The sequence below is a fragment of the Argopecten irradians genome, chromosome 6 (genome assembly GCF_041381155.1).
Source record: "Argopecten irradians isolate NY chromosome 6, Ai_NY, whole genome shotgun sequence".
Classification (NCBI taxonomy): domain Eukaryota; kingdom Metazoa; phylum Mollusca; class Bivalvia; order Pectinida; family Pectinidae; genus Argopecten; species Argopecten irradians.
This window is the reverse complement of record NC_091139.1, coordinates 38,293,821-38,313,965: the sequence shown is the minus strand read 5'-3', so window position 1 is coordinate 38,313,965 and position 20,145 is coordinate 38,293,821. Positions and strand designations below refer to the sequence as shown.

Genomic DNA, 20,145 nt, shown 5'->3' with positions numbered 1-20,145 from the left:
CTTTTGTATTACATATTTACATTTTTAACAATTGAGGATTTTTCTAACAACAAACGAAGATATTGACCAGGAAAGGAAGTCAATAGATGTATTTACTTAACCCTCCACGAATATAGCCCACATCTGGACAACACGAACACAAAAACAATATTGACAGTGTATACATCCCTACAAAGTTGACCAGGTCAAGTGCCAAACAGTGTTCACAAAAAGGCGATGAATCGGTGGGGTAAAGGTGTGGAATGGTCTCTATCAAAAGAACACCCAGTAGGTAGATTTCTACAGCATAATTCAGAAGGATCAATGAACCCATAAAACACTTAAAACTTTATATCAAGTATAAGAAAAAGTTTACACTCAAGTGACCTAAAATGTCATTGTCACCAAGCGTTGTGCTGAAACGTTACTGAAAGTGATGGTTTTAAGTACTAGTGATATAGCAAAAAAAGTAAATGGTAATGAATGGGTATAAAATAAATGTCATTGATGAACTATGAATAAATGGTTAGATGATTTCTGAAAATCAATGTCTTATTGATAAGTTCAAGAATATTCAAAATCATTTACAGTATACCTGCCTTAGCAACCACATTTTCAGAGAGTCCCAAAAGGAACCAATTTCAGCACAATTAAACCTGTTTATAAAGACCACCTGGCTATAAAGACCATTTTTCCTCTGTCCATTTGGTATTTTTTACAGGTTTGAATCAAAGAGCAAACAAAGCTGAAATATGTACATCAAACCTATTCACCATATCATGATACTTGATGTCCAGGAGAGAAAAGCATGAAGGGCTGGGTCCACACATACAGCCTGCAACAGGTCAAGCATTCTAGGAACAAAACCCCCAAAACTTACAAGTAACAGATCTAGATTTATACCAAAACCAAAGAATTTCTCTCCAATAAACTTGTTTCTTCAACCTGTTATTTCTAACAAAACAAGTGATGTTAAATTTGATTTACCTATCTTCCTTGATCACATTTTAGAATTACATGTAGTGAGCTTATGTGATTTGTCAAACATTTATGTTGAGCAGCTGATGTTGACAGCAGGGACAGTATAATCAGCTACAGACTCAGATAGACTAATAACATGGCCTTGACATTGTTTATCATCAACAACAAGACAATATACATGCACAACAGCACATCTTTAGTACAATGTATACACTCCTGTATAATGTCTATCAGAATGTCGTTGGATGCCGAGTCAATATACTGTACCATCAAACATAAGGATCATTTATCTAGTTACTGTATCATCATTTTGAGAACAATGACTGACCTGGATCCAGGCTCATAGCCAGGATACAACTGCCAAACAAACATCCCACGGAAAAGAATCACATTCTACATCTACACAGGTGTTGTTTATTTGCATGTTAAATAGATACTAATTGGTTCAAATGGTAAATGAACTGAGTCAGTCAGGATGTATACTAAAATATTTATCTGTACCTGAAGGCTTAGGGGCTTCAGCAATAATTCTATCATACAGAAGGCTATAACATCCTTTTTCTCAAATGCATCTAATAATAATCTAACATACGTCACATATTTGTCAAAGACATCATCTGCATTAACATTTTTCTAAAATTTCTGACTTCACATACAATTTTTATTTTAGATAAGATGTCAAGTAGTTCATGGTTACAAAGTTACAGGAGTTCTAGGATTTAAGAAAGGAAATTTATTACCATGATGCCAACATTAACTTACAAAATGTATATGATGTCTTTTACCTGACCTAGATGGCCAATGCTATCATGACATATTTATGTTCTCAAAGAAATTATCTAAACAAACTGCTAGGTTCATTGTGAACGATTTATGTTTTCCCTTGAACATTTTAAACTATTACAAATAGTGTTAATGCGATGTGCCATCGCCCCTAACAATAACCTGGCCCAGCCCACTGACAGACTCAGTTGTTTAGAACAGGTGAAGTTTTAATATTAATTGTCTAGATACAGCCAGTGTATATCTGTGATGGCCAAAGCAGTTGTTTCTCACATAAGATACCTTGTACATGACAGTTATAAAGTCATCTGTTAGTGTCAGCTACACAAAACTAATACTTTCACACATGAAAATCTACAAATAAAATATAGTTCCCATGTCCTGTAATGTTAAAACTCTAATATTAATGTTGTAATGCTAGGAAATAGTTAAAAACTTAAAAATAAATTACAGAAGAATATCATGTTGATAACCATTCCACAGTTCTCAAAGATTGTAACTTACACTTAAATCAATTACAATAGTTTCCTTACTTTCATAAAAGAAAGCTTTGATAAATGAAACTTTCCTATTGTAAACTGTAAGTATTAATCTTTAATTGAAAAGTACGATTTTTTTGTTGCCCACTATTCCACTTTGACATACAAAGGAGGCAGGGACATTCATATTGATTTCTGCATCATTCTTCAAACTATCACCAGCAATTTGACACAGTGTCAGCAGTCATGCAACCAAGCATCTATGTCCATGGATGCTTCAAAACTTAAACATAATAAAGTAAACTTTCCACTTAATTACCCAGTAATTACAGAGTGTCTGATTTTCATTGGGGACTTTTAGAACATGATACACCTATATGATACGAGGGAACTTTGATGTAATGCTCTTGGTTATACAAATTCCCATTAGCAAAGTGCACAACACCTTGCTGGAAGGAGGACAGGGGGACAATGAAATCTTATCCCAGCTACCTCATTATATTTATTGGTAACAGTATCTTTTTATTTGCTCTGCCATTATTTATGTATGCATTCCATTAAATCTCCAGTGTCACACTATATTAACCTTTTCAACATTAATACAAAGTAATGCATAAGATTTTTTCTGAACATTATAATTATAATATGAAAGGCTAACATTTGTTATCAACAAAAGAAAGTCGGTTAGTGTATAGAAAGATGTTCCCATTTTAAGTCTGACATAAGTGATTAGTAACGGAGAGATTTTTCAGACACAACTTTACAAATAGATGTCTTTTTTCATACGTGACTGACCACCAACAAGCTGTTGTTTGTTTTTGCCTACCTTTTACAGATGGAGAATTGTCACCAACTTTTACCTGCAGCTATTCTTCACCCCTATACTTGTGTCACAGAACGTAACATTCTGGCAATAGGAGCTGACTCATAATTACATGATAACGAAACATGGGCAAATCTACCTAAGGCTTTTAAGTGTATGTATCAACATAATTTTACAAGTTTTATGGAGTTGTAACTTAATTTTTGAAGTAAATTGGTAGACCAGCTGATTACAGTAACAAACTGATGATGAAAGGAAAGTTTTCTACTGGTTAACCAGTACAATCAACATGACTCTACCTATTTATATACCACCACGCTTTGTCTGTATCAATCACAGCAACATGACTCTACCTATTTATATACCAACACGCTTTGTCTGTATCAATCACAGCAACATGACTCTACCTATTTATAAACCAACACGCTTTGTCTGTATCAATCACAGCAACATGACTCTACCTATTTATAAACCAGCTGATTACAGTAACAAACTGATGATGAAAGGAAAGTTTTCTACTGGTTAACCAGTACAATCAACATGACTCTACCTATTTATATACCACCACGCTTTGTCTGTATCAATCACAGCAACATGACTCTACCTATTTATATACCAACACACTTTGTCTGTACCAATGAAAGCAATATGACTCTACCTATTTATAAACCAACACGCTTTGTCTGTATCAATCACAGCAACATGACTCTACCTATTTATATACCAACACGCTTTGTCTGTATCAATCACAGCAACATGACTCTACCTATTTATATACCAACACGCCTTGTCTGTATCAATCAGAGCAACATGACTCTACCTATTTATATACCAACAGGCTTTGCCTGTATCAATCACAGCAACATGACTCTACCTATTTATACACCAACACGCTTTGCCTGTATCAATCACAGCAACATGACTCTACCTATTTATACACCAACATGCTTTGTCTGTATCAATCACAGCAACATGACTCTACCTATTTATATACCAACACACTTTGTCTGTATCAATCACAGGAACATGACTCTACCTATTTATATACCAACACGCTTTGTCTGTATCAATCACAGCAACATGACTCTACCTATTTATATACCAACAGGCTTTGCCTGTATCAATCACAGCAACATGACTCTACCTATTTATATACCAACACGCTTTGTCTGCATCAATCACAGCAACATGACTCTTCCTATCTATACACCAACACGCTTTGTCTGTATCAATCACAGCAACATGACTCTACCTATTTATATACCAACACGCTTTGTCTGTATCAATCACAGCAACATGACTCTACCTATTTATATACCAACACACTTTGTCTGTATCGATCACAGCAACATGACTCTACCTATTTATATACCAACACGCTTTGTCTGTATCAATCACAGCACATGACTCTACCTATTTATATACCAACACTCTATGCCTGTATCAATCACAGCAACATGACTCTACCTATTTATATACCAACACGCTTTACCTGTATCAATCACAGCAACATGACTCTACCTATTTATACACCAACACGCTTTGCCTGTATCAATCACAGCAACATGACTCTACCTATTTATACACCAACACGCTTTGTCTGTATCAATCACAGCAACATGACTCTACCTATTTATATACCAACACGCTTTGTCTGTATCAATCACAGCAACATGACTCTACCTATTTATATACCAACACGCTTTGCCTGTATCAATCACAGCAACATGACTCTACCTATTTATATACCAACATGCTTTGCCTGTATCAATCACAGCAACATGACTCTACCTATTTATGTACCAACACGCTTTGTCTGTATCAATCACAGCAACATGACTCTACCTATTTATATACCAACACGCTTTGCCTATATCAATCACAGCAACATGACTCTACCTATTTATATACCAACACGCTTTGTCTGTATCAATCACAGCAACAGGACTCTACCTATTTATAAACCAACCGCTTTGTCTGTATCTTTATAAATCAACACGCTTTGTCTGTATCAATCACAGCAACATGACTCTACCTATCTATAAACCAACACGCTTTGCCTGTATCAATCACAGCAACATGACTCTACCTATTTATATACCAACACGCTTTGTCTGTATCAATCACAGCAACATGACTATACCTATTTATATACCAACACGCTTTGTCTGTATCAATCAAAGCAATATGACTCTACCTATTTATATACCAACACACTTTGTCTGTATCAATCACAGCAACATGACTCTACCTATTTATATACCAACACGCTTTGTCTGTATCAATCACAGCAACATGACTCTACCTATTTATATACCAACACGCCTTGTCTGTATCAATCACAGCAACATGACTCAACCTATTTATATACCAACACGCCTTGCCTGTATCAATCACAGCAACATGACTCTACCTATTTATATACCAACAGGCTTTGCCTGTATCAATCACAGCAACATGACTCTACCTATTTATACACCAACACGCTTTGCCTGTATCAATCACAGCAACATGACTCTACCTATTTATACACCAACACGCTTTGTCTGTATCAATCACAGCAACATGACTCTACCTATTTATATACCAACACACTTTGCCTGTATCAATCACAGCAACATGACTCTACCTATTTATACAGCAACACGCTTTGCCTGTATCAATCACAGCAACATGACTCTACCTATTTATACACCAACATGCTTTGTCTGTATCAATCACAGCAACATGACTCTACCTATTTATACACCAACACGCTTTGTCTGTATCAATCACAGCAACATGACTCTACCTATTTATATACCAACACACTTTGTCTGTATCGATCACAGCAACATGACTCAACCTATTTATATACCAACACGCCTTGCCTGTATCAATCACAGCAACATGACTCTACCTATTTATATACCAACACGCCTTGTCTGTATCAATCACAGCAACATGACTCTTCCTATTTATATACCAACACGCTTTGTCTGTATCAATCACAGCAACATGACTCTACCTATTTATATACCAACACACTTTGTCTGTATCAATCACAGCAACATGACTCTACCTATTTATATAACAACAGGCTTTGCCTGTATCAATCACAGCAACATGACTCTACCTATTTATATACCAACACGCCTTGTCTGTATCAATCACAGCAACATGACTCTACCTATTTATACACCAACATGCTTTGTCTGTATCAATCACAGCAACATGACTCTACCTATTTATACACCAACACGCTTTGTCTGTATCAATCACAGCAACATGACTCTACCTATTTATATACCAACACACTTTGTCTGTATCGATCAGAGCAACATGACTCAACCTATTTATATACCAACACGCCTTGCCTGTATCAATCACAGCAACATGACTCTACCTATTTATATACCAACACGCCTTGTCTGTATCAATCACAGCAACATGACTCTACCTATTTATATACCAACACGCCTTGTCTGTATCAAACACAGCAACATGACTCTACCTATTTATATACCAACAGGCTTTGCCTGTATCAATCACAGCAACATGACTCTACCTATTTATACACCAACACGCTTTGCCTGTATCAATCACAGCAACATGACTCTACCTATTTATACACCAACATGCTTTGTCTGTATCAATCACAGCAACATGACTCTACCTATTTATATACCAACACACTTTGTCTGTATCAATCACAGGAACATGACTCTACCTATTTATATACCAACACGCTTTGTCTGTATCAATCACAGCAACATGACTCTACCTATTTATATACCAACAGGCTTTGCCTGTATCAATCACAGCAACATGACTCTACCTATTTATACAGCAACACGCTTTGCCTGTATCAATCACAGCAACATGACTCTACCTATTTATACACCAACATGCTTTGTCTGTATCAATCACAGCAACATGACTCTACCTATTTATACACCAACACGCTTTGCCTGTATCAATCACAGCAACATGACTCTACCTATTTATACACCAACATGCTTTGTCTGTATCAATCACAGCAACATGACTCTACCTATTTATATACCAACACGCTTTGTCTGTATCAATCACAGCAACATGACTCTACCTATTTATATACCAACATGCTTTGTCTGTATCAATCACAGCAACATGACAAGCACAAATCAGAAGTTTTCATAAAGAACTCTCAAACTTTACTTTTTCATATACAAGCTTAAGAGAGGAACTAGATTTATTTTTGTGGACAAAACGAATCACTCATATCCCTGCTATATATTTAAAAGTGAGAGGGAAATAACATCACCTTGGGGCATACTTTTACCCAACTTTTAAGATCAAGAAAATACAATATCAAGTAACCCTACATTTTAAGGGGCCAAGTATGTACATATAGGAATCAAAACAATCTAGAGACCAAAAACAATATGCTCTTCAAGACCTTTAATCATTTTTTCTATAGTTTCTTGCCATATACAGCAATAAGCATAGAAAATTTTAAAACTTATCAAAATGAAATAGTGATGACAATAACTAGATTTAACAGAATGTATTGTCTCCTGTGGAAACAGATATCATAGCAAGTCAAGAAGATGTTTTGTATTGGAAGGCCGTGACCTTAACACCATGACTTTGGCAACAAACTTCTGTTTACTGCATGTGCACCAGAGTCAGGGGGTCTACATCATTGGTACAGCATGTACATCACAGTCAGGGGGAGGGGGAGAGGGGAGGAAAAATGTTAGTAAACACATATTATCTACATCTGGCGACCTTGGGTTGACTGAGGCCTATTAACAAGTGTGTAGGAGGGGGAACGACCTCAGTCAGACTCCAAGCTAAGGGGAATACACACAAAGTGCTGCTATACAAACAAATAATGATGCTTTATTTTGTTCTTTGGCCAAAAATATTCAAGGGAAGTTTCTTAGGCAACAAAGGTCCCAGAAACTTCAGCATGTATGGAGGAAATGGTTAGGCTGTTTGTTAACGTTAGGCCCTGATATGCTCAGATAATCTGTCTATGGATATGGATATTTTAAGTGGGTTCAAAGGTTATAACCTTTGATATGAAAGAGAATTGTTTCAATCAGTTGTAACAGGTAACACTGGTTGCAAGTACTTTTGCTGGGAGCAAGAAATATTTGTCAGATACCCAACACAATACTAATCTCAATCAATACACACAATCCAGAATGAGTATCAGAAGCCAATCTTATTCTATATAAATCGATCCACACGGAATATTGCTGTTTTTTGTGGTTAGTGATTTTTGTTTCTGATTTTACTAGGGTAACAAAATATATGTCAGCTTTTTGAGGTGTAGGAGAAGAGCCAAAGTTCCTGCAGAAAAACTACCAACAAACAATAAGCAGAAACTTCCCTACTCAATCAGTTCTCAGATTTTATATTGTGAACAAGGCTTATGTGGAAGTCTAGTTGTAATGTCCATCATATTGAAGTGTAGCCCCACCTACAATAAGACCAGAACAATAAGGCTACAACATATGCAATCTATTGTTATTGAAAGTACTTCCTAATCTTTTGGTATTTTAATCTAAGACCTTCCCTCTTCCTTCTTGAATTCCGACACACTTTCTATACCTACATAATCAGGCCAGACTTAAGCTTATAAAATTCCACTGATCTGCAGAACAGATCCTGGCTTTCTCTTTACAACCTTAACTTTCCCCTATTTCACAGTGTGTCTAGAAATCTCTCAGTATATGTTCACCCAGTTTCTTCACTAGAATGGGCCATGTATTATAGATTACTGGACATTATTTCACTAGACTAAGGGTCTCCCTGTATATCTAGTAGTCTACAGAAATGCTATATCAGGTATAGAGTCTAGTAATTGCATTTCCATGTTGCAATTAAACTCTATTGACATATGAGGATATAAACTTATAACAAGGGGCTATAACTCTGTAATTTTGAAGTAGTGACACTGAATTACTGTAAATGGTACATGTACCAGTGTCAGGTGGTAAGTTTCATAAAGTCATCATGATTGTCCATAACTTTATAACTATGTGCAAGATTTGATGACATGCTGATATCTCAAGTTGAAGTGCACACAAAATCTGTTTACTATAGGCCACAGATAGAGCGATCGAGGCAGAGTGCAAATCAAAATTTAATATCACTAAATCGTGAAAGACGCATATAACCATATAATTTGGTTTAAGAAGACTTTATGAATGTGTATTTGAGCAATCCTAAAACTCATCACACGCACAGTAGAATTATTACCATGTGCAACAAAGCACACAAATGATATACCACTTGTTTATTTACGTAAAATGATTCCTACATCATTAAATAGATCAAATGGAATGATTTGACTTTAAACTTTAAAAGATTACAACTGTGTTGACTCAAAATCAATTATATACTACAGCTAAAAATACATATATATATATAGTAGGAAGTTCACACTACAAACATATATTAATTATATGAACAAACTGGAAATTGACAGATCGCCAGCTGTCAATCAAACCGCACGTGACTTTGCATTTTGTATTGTGTGTGCTACGATGTTTGCTCCGACATTGAATAGAAACATGTGCGTTTGTGAGCGTGAGGCGTGGCTATATTACACCTGGCGATCGGTCAATGACAATCCCATTGACTCAATGGTAACTTCTACAGTTCTACTTCTACTTCCTGAACAACAACACTGGTGAATATAAAGAGTTCTCAGGTTTGTTATAGAGATAGAACTTTCCTGAACAACAACACTGGTGAATATAAAGAGTTCTCAGGTTTGTTATAGAGATAGAACTTTCCTGAACAACAACACTAATGAATATAAAAAGTTCTCAGGTTTGTTATAGAGATAGAACTTTCCTGAACAACAACACTAGTGAATATAAAGAGTTCTCAGGTTTGTTATAGAGATAGAACTTTCCTGAACAACAACACTAGTGAATACAAAGAGTTCTCAGGTTTGTTATAGAGATAGAACTTTCCTGAACAACAACACTGATGAATATAAAGAGTTCTCAGGTTTGTTATAGAGATATAGAACTTTCCTGAACAACAACACTGATGAATATAAAGAGTTCTCAGGTTTGTTATAGAACTTTCCTGAACTACAACACTGGTGAACAGGGTACAGCCAGAACTTTCCTGAACAACAACACTGGTGAACAGGGACAGCCAAGGCATGTTTACAGACCAGGAAACTATTTGTCAGTCTGGCCTTCACCTTTCTCACCTTTTTGGCATAACACCATACAAAAAGGTGCTTAAATATATATGCATACTACATGACATTTTGGTCCTCTACCAATCTAGATATTGCTCACAAACAGAAGGTTTAGTTTCAAAAGGTGTCTATATATAACATCTGAAATTAGAAGAATGTTGTAACAGGAGGAACTTCTTAAAAAGAAAACCTCCATCTACTAAAAATCTTAAGATATTCTATTATTCTGTTAATTTCCTTTATATATACCACATTCAGTTTATTCTTTGACAACAGTTGACCTTACTTTGACCCAATAACACTCATTGTAAACATTATTCTACCACGACTGAAATCTGGAACAGATCAAGCAAATAGCTGGCTGGAATAAAAGCTACCCTCTTTTGATCAGAATTAATAGGTCTTTAATACTGTTATTGTAAATTATCAGTAGACATACACTTGTACTACACTTCATATATGACAGGTGATGTCCGAGTGACAGATTATACAAATATTGACCGAATTAATGGTGTCCATCCATTGATCACCTTCTCTGAGAAATAACATTATAGTAGTTGAGGTAGACGTGTATTTGTAATACACCAGACATTTAGGTCAATGATACTACTTATTGGCTGCCTGTTGATCTATATGGATTACCTATATGTAGGTATACATACATACCTATATCTTATAGTATGTGTCACCTCTCACTGACTAAAAAAGACCTAAACAGACCTACAAGTAGTTTTCTGGGAGCCAGGGTGTCACTATCAATGAGTAAGCGATTGTGAAATTCAGCAGAGTTCTGGAGTACTAAACTTCAATGGTATACACCTGAGATAACATAACAGATATTAGGGGAGTTAGGATTAGTAATGGCAGGAAGGAAGGAAGGGGGGGGGCCAACAGATTAAAGGTAATTCACAAAGAAAGTGACCAACCCAGACTACCCTTTCTATGAGTCCACTGAAAACATCCTCTGGTTAATGATCAATCTACAATTATCTCTATTAAAGGTATTTTTTTCATCTGTATTGCAAATTCATTGGGTTCAACAGAGTTTCAAGAAATTCTATGGTTCAAATATTTAGACCATTCATACATAATTTTGTGTACACACTTAGATTTATTATCTAAATTATCTAATGTCTAAGCAATTATAAATAAGATGACAAACTGTGAAATTTGGCTTTTATATTACTATCTTGAAACAAATCATCGGACCCCCCCTCATTATCATTATAAATGTGATTTTAAGTACTTATAACCAGATTCAGATTGTTTTTCAAGGAAGATGTATAGAAGACCACTTTGCAACAAAGTAAGAAAGAAACTGTAAATTTTGAAGTCTGTATAAAATATGATTGTAGAACGTGTATATTCACCTGAACAAACAGTCACTCCCATTTACAGATAACATGAACACTCAGACAAAGGTTTCACTGCCATATATTGAAACCATAGTTTATAAACTAGACACAATAAAATATGGGTATGCAAAGTATGTCTGAAAGGATAGATAAAAGCTATATGGTATACCCTCCCAAGTCTATAACTTGTCAATACCAATATTGTATTGAATCTGATGATCTTGCGCTTTTGTGTTCTGATTTCTGGACATTTTCTTAAGGATGGAAAGTGTAAAGATTTATGTGATACAATGGTCATTATAGATCCTACAATAAATGTTTTTACGTGTCATATCATAATGTTTCATTGACCAAATACATATACCTTACCATTACCTAAGATTTTTTTTTACAGTTCCTGTGTATATTATATGCTTCGATCATTGATAATGTTTAGTGTGCATGTTTTTCTTTTCATTTTTTTGTCACCTACGATACTTACAGATTTCATAATTTTTTCACAGATTTCATAATTTTTTATCTCATGTATAATGAAGTCGGAATACAGTACAAATGGTACATCTAAATGTCTTAAAAAGTTAGATAGTAGTATCTGACAACACTTTACATTCGTAATGTTCATAAGTTATGCAAAACATACACAGTACAATACATATAAAAATATTTTAGTACCACACAAATCATTTTTTAAGTCAGATTTCAATATTTATAAGATAGCCAGAATTTTTAACTGTCTAAGAGACTGTCATGATGTGAGCCCATCCCATTAGTGACCCACATGTATGGGCAGGCATACACTGAAACTTCAGGTGAAATTGTGTGTCAAAATAAACAAGTTTAGCAATATATAAACACATACACAGCATTCACGCTTACCTTGACAACTTATTTCTATGGTGTAATTTCAGAAAAGCTATGACCAACAGACCTTGAAGTTGATACCTACATCTTTTTGTGTGCAATGAAAATTAATTTGAAAATTTAAACGGTACATAACCTAGATTGCCACCTGAAATTTTAATTACACAATTGCCAGTCCTAACAAAGTAACTGGGTGATCATAATATATATCTTTGTTTACTATCTATTTCTGGAGTAATATTAGAGCATTTCTTGATTTGAAATTGTAAATTAAATAACCAAACACTTCAATACATGTATTCAAATTTAGATGACGGTTTTTTTCATTGTGTATAAAAAATGTTATTTGCTCATTTATAATGGAAGTTAGAGGTTGGTGAAAGTAAATACTTCATGGGTATTTATCAACGATCCTGGAGAAACCTGTTCAACAGCTGATACAGTATATATATATTTTTCTGTAATAACAATCATCATGTCAGAAATGAAGTGAAGCCCCACTTAATAGTGATGAGGCCTAAACTCTTACCGCATCTCAGTCTAGAGTAAATTTGGCCAATTAACACACAAGTAACAGGGCTCTTAACTTTGTCGTCATTATGCCATATGTTTTTTATACCTAAGATCCATATAACATAAATGATGTAAACATACCAATATAATCACAATTAACATTTCCTGACACTAGAAAATTTTTCAAACAAATATCTAGAAACTTTTTATCATTTGTAAATGATAACTTCATAGATTCTTCTGTCATTTTGAAATCTTACAAAATGATGTAAGTTTACTTTTTCAATCAGCCTGAAAATATCAATTTTTAGAATTCTATTTCTGTGGAATAAAAGGCAAGGATAGACAAAGAAACAGCAAAGCTTTCAAACGGACAGTAATTTACATTTTGAATAGCCAAACACCAAACTTTGGCAGCGATTAAATAAAGAAATGTATGCGAGACTTCTAATTTGCTTGTACTGTAAAAGCCAATCAGGATGAAGGATTTGATAGAAGTTATAGGCAGTGATAAGGACAGGTATAGACAGTACTGTTAGGTTGTATGTGGGCGTACCTACGGCTGCTTAAAACTGCAGCATCAGTGCTGTACACAAATTAATGGCTGGGTATATACCTGGCTACCAGCCACAGACAGAGGTATACAACATCACAATTCTTCTACCACTGCCACTAAGGACATACGCAAAGGAAAGGACTATATTATCATTAAAAAATGATAAATAAACTTCTGTGGCATTGCTGTAGTATTAAACCAAACATTTAACACCATAGCATCATAATACATATATAAAAGTACTACATTGTCAACTTTTGTCTATTACTAGTGTATAATTTGCTAAAGAATGAGTGATGACAGGAAAAGATCAGATAATTGTATTGTGTATAATATTGTTATGCATCATCGTACAGTGATTGAGTATAGCACTGTATAATGTTGGTAATTATAATCTGAGGCCTGCAGATCATGAGTGTCCTTAGATCATGATGGACAATATCTATAAGCTGTACATGGATCAAGGAACTACAGTGAAACATGTGCAGTATAGTTTATACTCAACATACAGTATAATAAACAGTACAACTTAAGCTCAACATGTATACTGTACAGTATAATTTCAGCTCAACATGTACATTGTACAATATAACTTCACCTCAACATGTACATTGTACAGTATAACTTTAGCTCAACATGAACACTGTACAGTATAACATCAACTCAATATGTACATTGTACAATATAACTTCACCTCAACATGTACACTGTACAGTATAATTTTAGCTCAACATGTACATTGTACAGTATAACTTAAGGCTCAACATGAGCACTATACAGTATAACCTTAGCTCAACATGTACATTGTACAGTATAACTTTAGCTCAACATGTACATTGTACAGTATAACTTTAGCTCAACATGAACACTGTACAGTATAACTTCAGCTCAACATGTACACTGCCGTGTATAACATCAGCTCAACATGAACACTGTGCAGTGTAACTTTACCCCAACATGTACACTGTACAGTATAACTTCAGCTCAACATGTACACCGCCCAGCATAACATCAGCTCATCATGAACACTGTGCAGTAAAAATTTACCCCAACATGGACACTGTACAGTATAACTTCAGCTCAATGTGTACTGCATAGTGTAACTTCAGGTCAATGTGTACAAAGTCAATGTAGAGTATAACTTTAGCGCAATGTTTACAATGTAGAGTATAACTTTAGCGCAATGTTTACAATGTAGAGTATAACTTTAGCGCAATGTTTACAATGTAGAGTATAACTTAAGCGCAATGTTTACAATGTAGAGTATAACTTTAGCTCAACATGTATAATATATCATTATCAGGTGAATCTGAATGGTATAGCAAGTATTGTGAAATTATTGCTGAGTTTTAAATATGTTTAACGTCAATCAATGACTTTAGCTATATATAAACCTCAATTTAAAATTATTCCTTGAGAAATGGTAAGAACTCATTATATTTCAATGATTTTTTTGTAAAATGTCATTTTTATGAATTTGTTGACAAAATGATATTGATCAATATTGTACTTCAATATATTAGTTAAAATGTGTATATTTCTATACATCTATTTTTGCTCTGCATCAATGCAACCGCAAATGAAACCTGAGTAGCCACAAATCGTAATGAACATATCTAAAATACACAGCAACATTTTCTTAATGTACATCCTATGATTTATACCTTGAACACTTCAGCGAAAAATCCACAGCCAATTTTGACCAAATTAAAGTCATCCAATCTGGTAAGTGATGAAACTGCATGACGAAGAGCCTGACACGACGGCCCGGGTGTTCTGGTCTTCATGTCTTCTGTAGGAGAGTTTTCTTTATTTTCTTGATCATCAAACCGTCTGGCCGATTGGAAGTCGGACACAGCAATGGTTTTTGATCGTCTTAATGGTCGTATGGTGGTCATATTGCCAACTTATGTCATGATTTAGTATTAAGTGTTTCCCAATGACACCTCACATCCTTGCTGTGACACACACGACCACAAAACATGAAGTGATATCTTCCTGTATGTGGTTTCTGCAAAACATTGAAAACCCAGTTGTGAATCATTTCCTCGTGTAAACACACTAGAAAAAGAAAGTCCTAAGATCTAATTCATTGGAACACATTCTTGTTACTTAATAAACAGTGTGTATTATGCATTTGAAGTATTTCAAATAGGAAAACAATTTTGAATGCATCACACAGAAAGAACATTAGCTTTAGTATGAACACAACTTGTCTTAAGTTGGCGTGAGTGTGAACACCATTACAACATTTGTCACAATCACAATACACAAACGACTTACAGTAGAATGCTTTATGGTTGTAAACATTGCACTCATCTGAATCAGTTATTCGATAAATTTCTTACGTTCTGTGTAACAATCCATTCCAACTGTGACATGACATCGCATTTAAACGCCGCATTCTCAAATATAAATCCCGGGTTTCATCGCACACAGCTCTCAAGCTCAGCGAGAACTCTCTTGTAAACTTTCTGTTGCATTGTGGGTAATATATTCGACATATTGAGGTACACTAGGGGAATTTTTCCCGTCACAAATATATGTATTTTTTTGTGAATTTACCCAATATGTAAATATCTTTTTATTTAGATTGTTTTAGAAAAAGTGCATAATATATTCTGTAGTTTTCAATAAAATATGTTATCTACTAGAAAGAACATTTATATTTAAATGACCCCTTATGTGCCCCTGAGCCAGTACATTGAAACTAACAGTCTAACCGAGTTCGGATTTTTTTCCCGTCTGCATTTGACGAAACAATGTCATAACATACGAAGTTAGTTCTTATGAATCCCAGCTATACCAATAACATGTTGATGTTAATCAATCTAATGAAGGAGAAAGCATGGAGAATAATTCAATAAATTTTCCTTATCTGTATTTGTGTTGATGATGCATTTTGTACTGTATGTCAGAAACATAATAGAATCACATAGACCCTATGTTACATTTGTGTAGCCTACGTACGTTTCTAGATATATATATACTGTAGGCCTAACCGTTAGTAGAAAAAATGTTTGGGTGTTCTGTTTTTACTAGATCGTCAACAGGGGTGAAGGAAGTGGGGAGGGGGGAGAATGAAAGAAAAAAGGGCCCTCCTGCACATTTTTCGTACTTCATTTTAGAAAATTTTCCTAAAACATTCAAGCACGTAATGTTTAAACCACAGGGACCTGGCACGATTTTTTTAACTAACAGTATACATATATTTATATATTATAGTATACTATAATATATATATATATATATATACTAATTGTTAAAAAATATCGTGCCAGGTCCCTGTGGTTTAAACCTTTAATTATGAAAATTCAATACACACGAACTAGACTAAAAATGTCCATCAAGGGATTATACTATTTCAAAAAATGTCTCCGTTAAAAGATTAATTTGTTTACATGTCTTAGCAAGACAATTGATTCGATATTTTTTTTGAGTGACACAACAATATATGCCGATGGTGTGATTCCGGTATTTCAGATCAAGCAGGGTGGCATAAATGTTTTCATGACGACATTCACAATTATCATTTCTAAATGCAGGTAACTTTAAATCGAAAAATTACCGTGTTCAGAATTAACGCTTTAAAATGATCAAAATACATCATAAAAATCATCTCAACCATTCTAAATCGTAATATTTTTTCCCGGGGAGACCCCCAGAAACCCCCAAAAACCAACATCTATTTTTCCAGAGGATACCCCGAACCCCCAAGACTTCGGTGCTCGCACGCTAATTTGTGGGTCTCTTATGGGTGCGAGGCGGGGGAGGGGGTACAAAATATTGAGGACCTCTATTAAAAAAGCTTCCTCCTTACTCTGATATTTCCATATTCTTTTAGACTGTGTGTGTGTATATATATGCAGGGGCGTAGGAAGCGGGGGGGGGGGGGGGGGGGGGGGGGGGCAACTGCCCCCCGTTCCCCAGGACGGGGGGGGGGCAAACATGTCTTTTTGCCCCCCCCCCCATTTTCGCCGACTGAAATTTTCTAAAAATGTTTATTTGAAAGAAAAAAGGGTCCTCCTGCACATTTTTCGTACTTCATTCTAGAAAATTTTCCGCTGCGCGGCGTATTTCCTAAAACGTTCAAGCACATAATGTTAAACCTTAAATAGCCTAGTCAAAATTCAATACACAGGATTTTATGTACTACCTAAAAAAATTCTCTTAAAAGATCAATTTGTTTATGTCTTAGCGAGAAAATATTAATTCATTTTTTATGTTACACAACCATGTGCCGATGGTGTAAAGCCGGTGTATTCAGATCGAGTAGGGTTGCATAATGTTTTGACGACACAATTATCATTTCTAAATGCAAGCAGCTTTAAATAGAAAAATTACCATGTTAAGAACGCTTTATAATCATTAAAATACATCGTAAAACTCATCTCAGCCATTCTAAACCGTAATTTTTTTTCCGGGATAGACACCCGGACCCCCCAAACACCAAAATCTCGCGCTTTCGGGCGCTCGCAAATTCATCAAAATACATTGTAAAACTCATCTCAGCCATTCTAAATTACTATATTTTTTCCGGGGGTCACCTTCAGACACCTAAAACACTAAAATCTCGCGCCTTCGGCGCTCACACGCTAATCTGGCCAATTTGCGTATTCGTTAATATCCTTTTATAGCGACCCCACTGTCTATAAATGTGTACAAGGATTAAATTTACTGATATATGAAAAATGTACATAAAAACATATATGGTTGAGAGTTGAATTAATCTCCTCCTGTAGGTGCGGCGGCGGGGGGGGGGGGGGGGGTGTTACAAAATATTGAGGACCTTTGCCCCCCCCCCCCCCCATTACGTTTCATCTTCCTACGCCACTGATATGAATATATTTCATCGTATGTGTATAGTAATGTAACGTTGCGGAGGAGATGACAATATAATTAATAAACGGGAACGACTGGTTTGATAAAAAATCAAACTAAAAACTGCACGTGTACATAGATTCATATATGTATACAAATGTATCGTCCTTGGGTGATCGGGAGGTGTAGTGGTTAAGCCACTCACATTTCACCAAGCCGGCCGTGGTACAATCCCCGGCACGAACGTGAAAAGGTCAGGGTCACCCATATGACCACGTGGGTTTTCTCCGGTCACTCCGATTTCCTCCCACTCCAAGACCACTTGTTGAGCGCGCTTTCATCAGGGCCATCGAAAGTGATTTGCATAAGTTTTATAATAATAATAACTTATGACGCAATCGGTGTTAACTAAATTAAGTTTTTTATTGTCCTTGGTAATTTCCTAATTATAATTATATAAAAAAAAACATTTTTATCGCAATACTATTTCAAATATACATGTAACTTTAGTATTGCAATATTTCAACCCGTTTCGATTTTAATACCATTATCAATATCGTATTAATATACAAAATAAGGAAAGATGTCGACGTGCCATGCATACTTATAAAAATGTTATAGAAATGGAGATTAATTGTTCCCTGTTACCAAACCACAAACCACATTATTTAACAAAAGACATTTTTTTGTAAAATAGATCTAGATGAATATGTTAATGAATTCGCAGGATCAAAATAGGAATGAATTTTTAAACGGTGGGATTTGCCTCGATCGGATCTCGATCACACACTTATTACATGTATTTGAACAATTTAGGACTATTCTTTCTATTTTACTTAACTACTAAAAATTAATTAGGCATATTCCAAGAGAGCAGAAACTAATTGATTTTTACGGGTATCGTGGAAGAACTGCACTTAATTTCCCCATAAATTAGTGGCAAATGAAATTCTGTACCTCGAGATTTGTTTTTACTTTTGTCAATATATAATTAGGATGTCTTATGGATATTTGCATTAATTCAACTGATTTGGAGGATCATGTAAAATAGGATCATTCATTTATTTGCTTATTATTTTAGTTGCTGTCACAGTGTATTAGCGACCACTAGTGTATATATATCTGTATAAATACCACCTGCTTAATAAGACCACTTTCATAGAGTCCCAAATGGTCAATTATAGGTTACAACACAATTTGACCTGTGTATAAAGACCACTAGACTGTAAAAAATCACACACAAAAAACTCTCTTTGTCCCTTGTTGCTTGGATGGTCTTCAATCAAGATGTATATGTAATATCAGTCACAAAACATAATTTATTTAAGGATGTATTCTTCTGAGGTTTCAGTCCCGTTGAAGTCTCGTTTCGACAAAGATCAAAGAAGTTATGAGATTTTCAAATATATCTTATCAATATCTGTAGCAAGTTGCCAGATGCAAATTTTGTCAAAAAATTACATTTCTATTTTTAGTAGATTTTTTTATACAGGGATTTTAAGAAATGGCCCATTTGGCGGTCATTTTGAAATTGTGTCTTTTTCCTCTATGAGTAGAGCCATAGTTAAAACCCCTTTTTACTGAAATTGTTTTTACTTAAATCATCACTGCAGCAGCATTTTTAGCTGTATCGAGCTAATTTTTGCTGTTAATCTTTACTAGGTTTGTGGTTATTAAAATATTGAGCATTATTGCGTGAAGTGATACGCTTTTGTCGCGTTATTTTTACATTTAATGGTAATTTGAGCACTTTAATATTTTACTCTAAAATACTGAAAAATAACACATATTCAAATGGG

General features: G+C 35.0%; 1 protein-coding gene across 2 annotated transcripts in view; it reads right to left on the bottom strand.

Moving 5' to 3' along the window:
• Positions 1–16,006, bottom strand: part of LOC138325817 (dual specificity testis-specific protein kinase 1-like) — a 49,600-nt gene extending 33,594 nt beyond the window's left edge. The window contains exons 1-2 of one of the 2 annotated variants that reach the window (XM_069271742.1): positions 15,874–16,006; positions 15,190–15,536 (exon numbers count right to left, since the gene is read on the bottom strand). In XM_069271742.1, the coding sequence (XP_069127843.1) occupies positions 15,190–15,423 (234 nt within the window). In that variant the 5' untranslated portion in view covers positions 15,424–15,536; positions 15,874–16,006. Of the gene's footprint in view, positions 1–15,189; positions 15,537–15,808 lie in introns of both variants that reach the window. The other variant, XM_069271743.1, reaches the window with a different exon arrangement.
• Between the last annotated feature and the right edge of the window lie 4,139 nt (positions 16,007–20,145).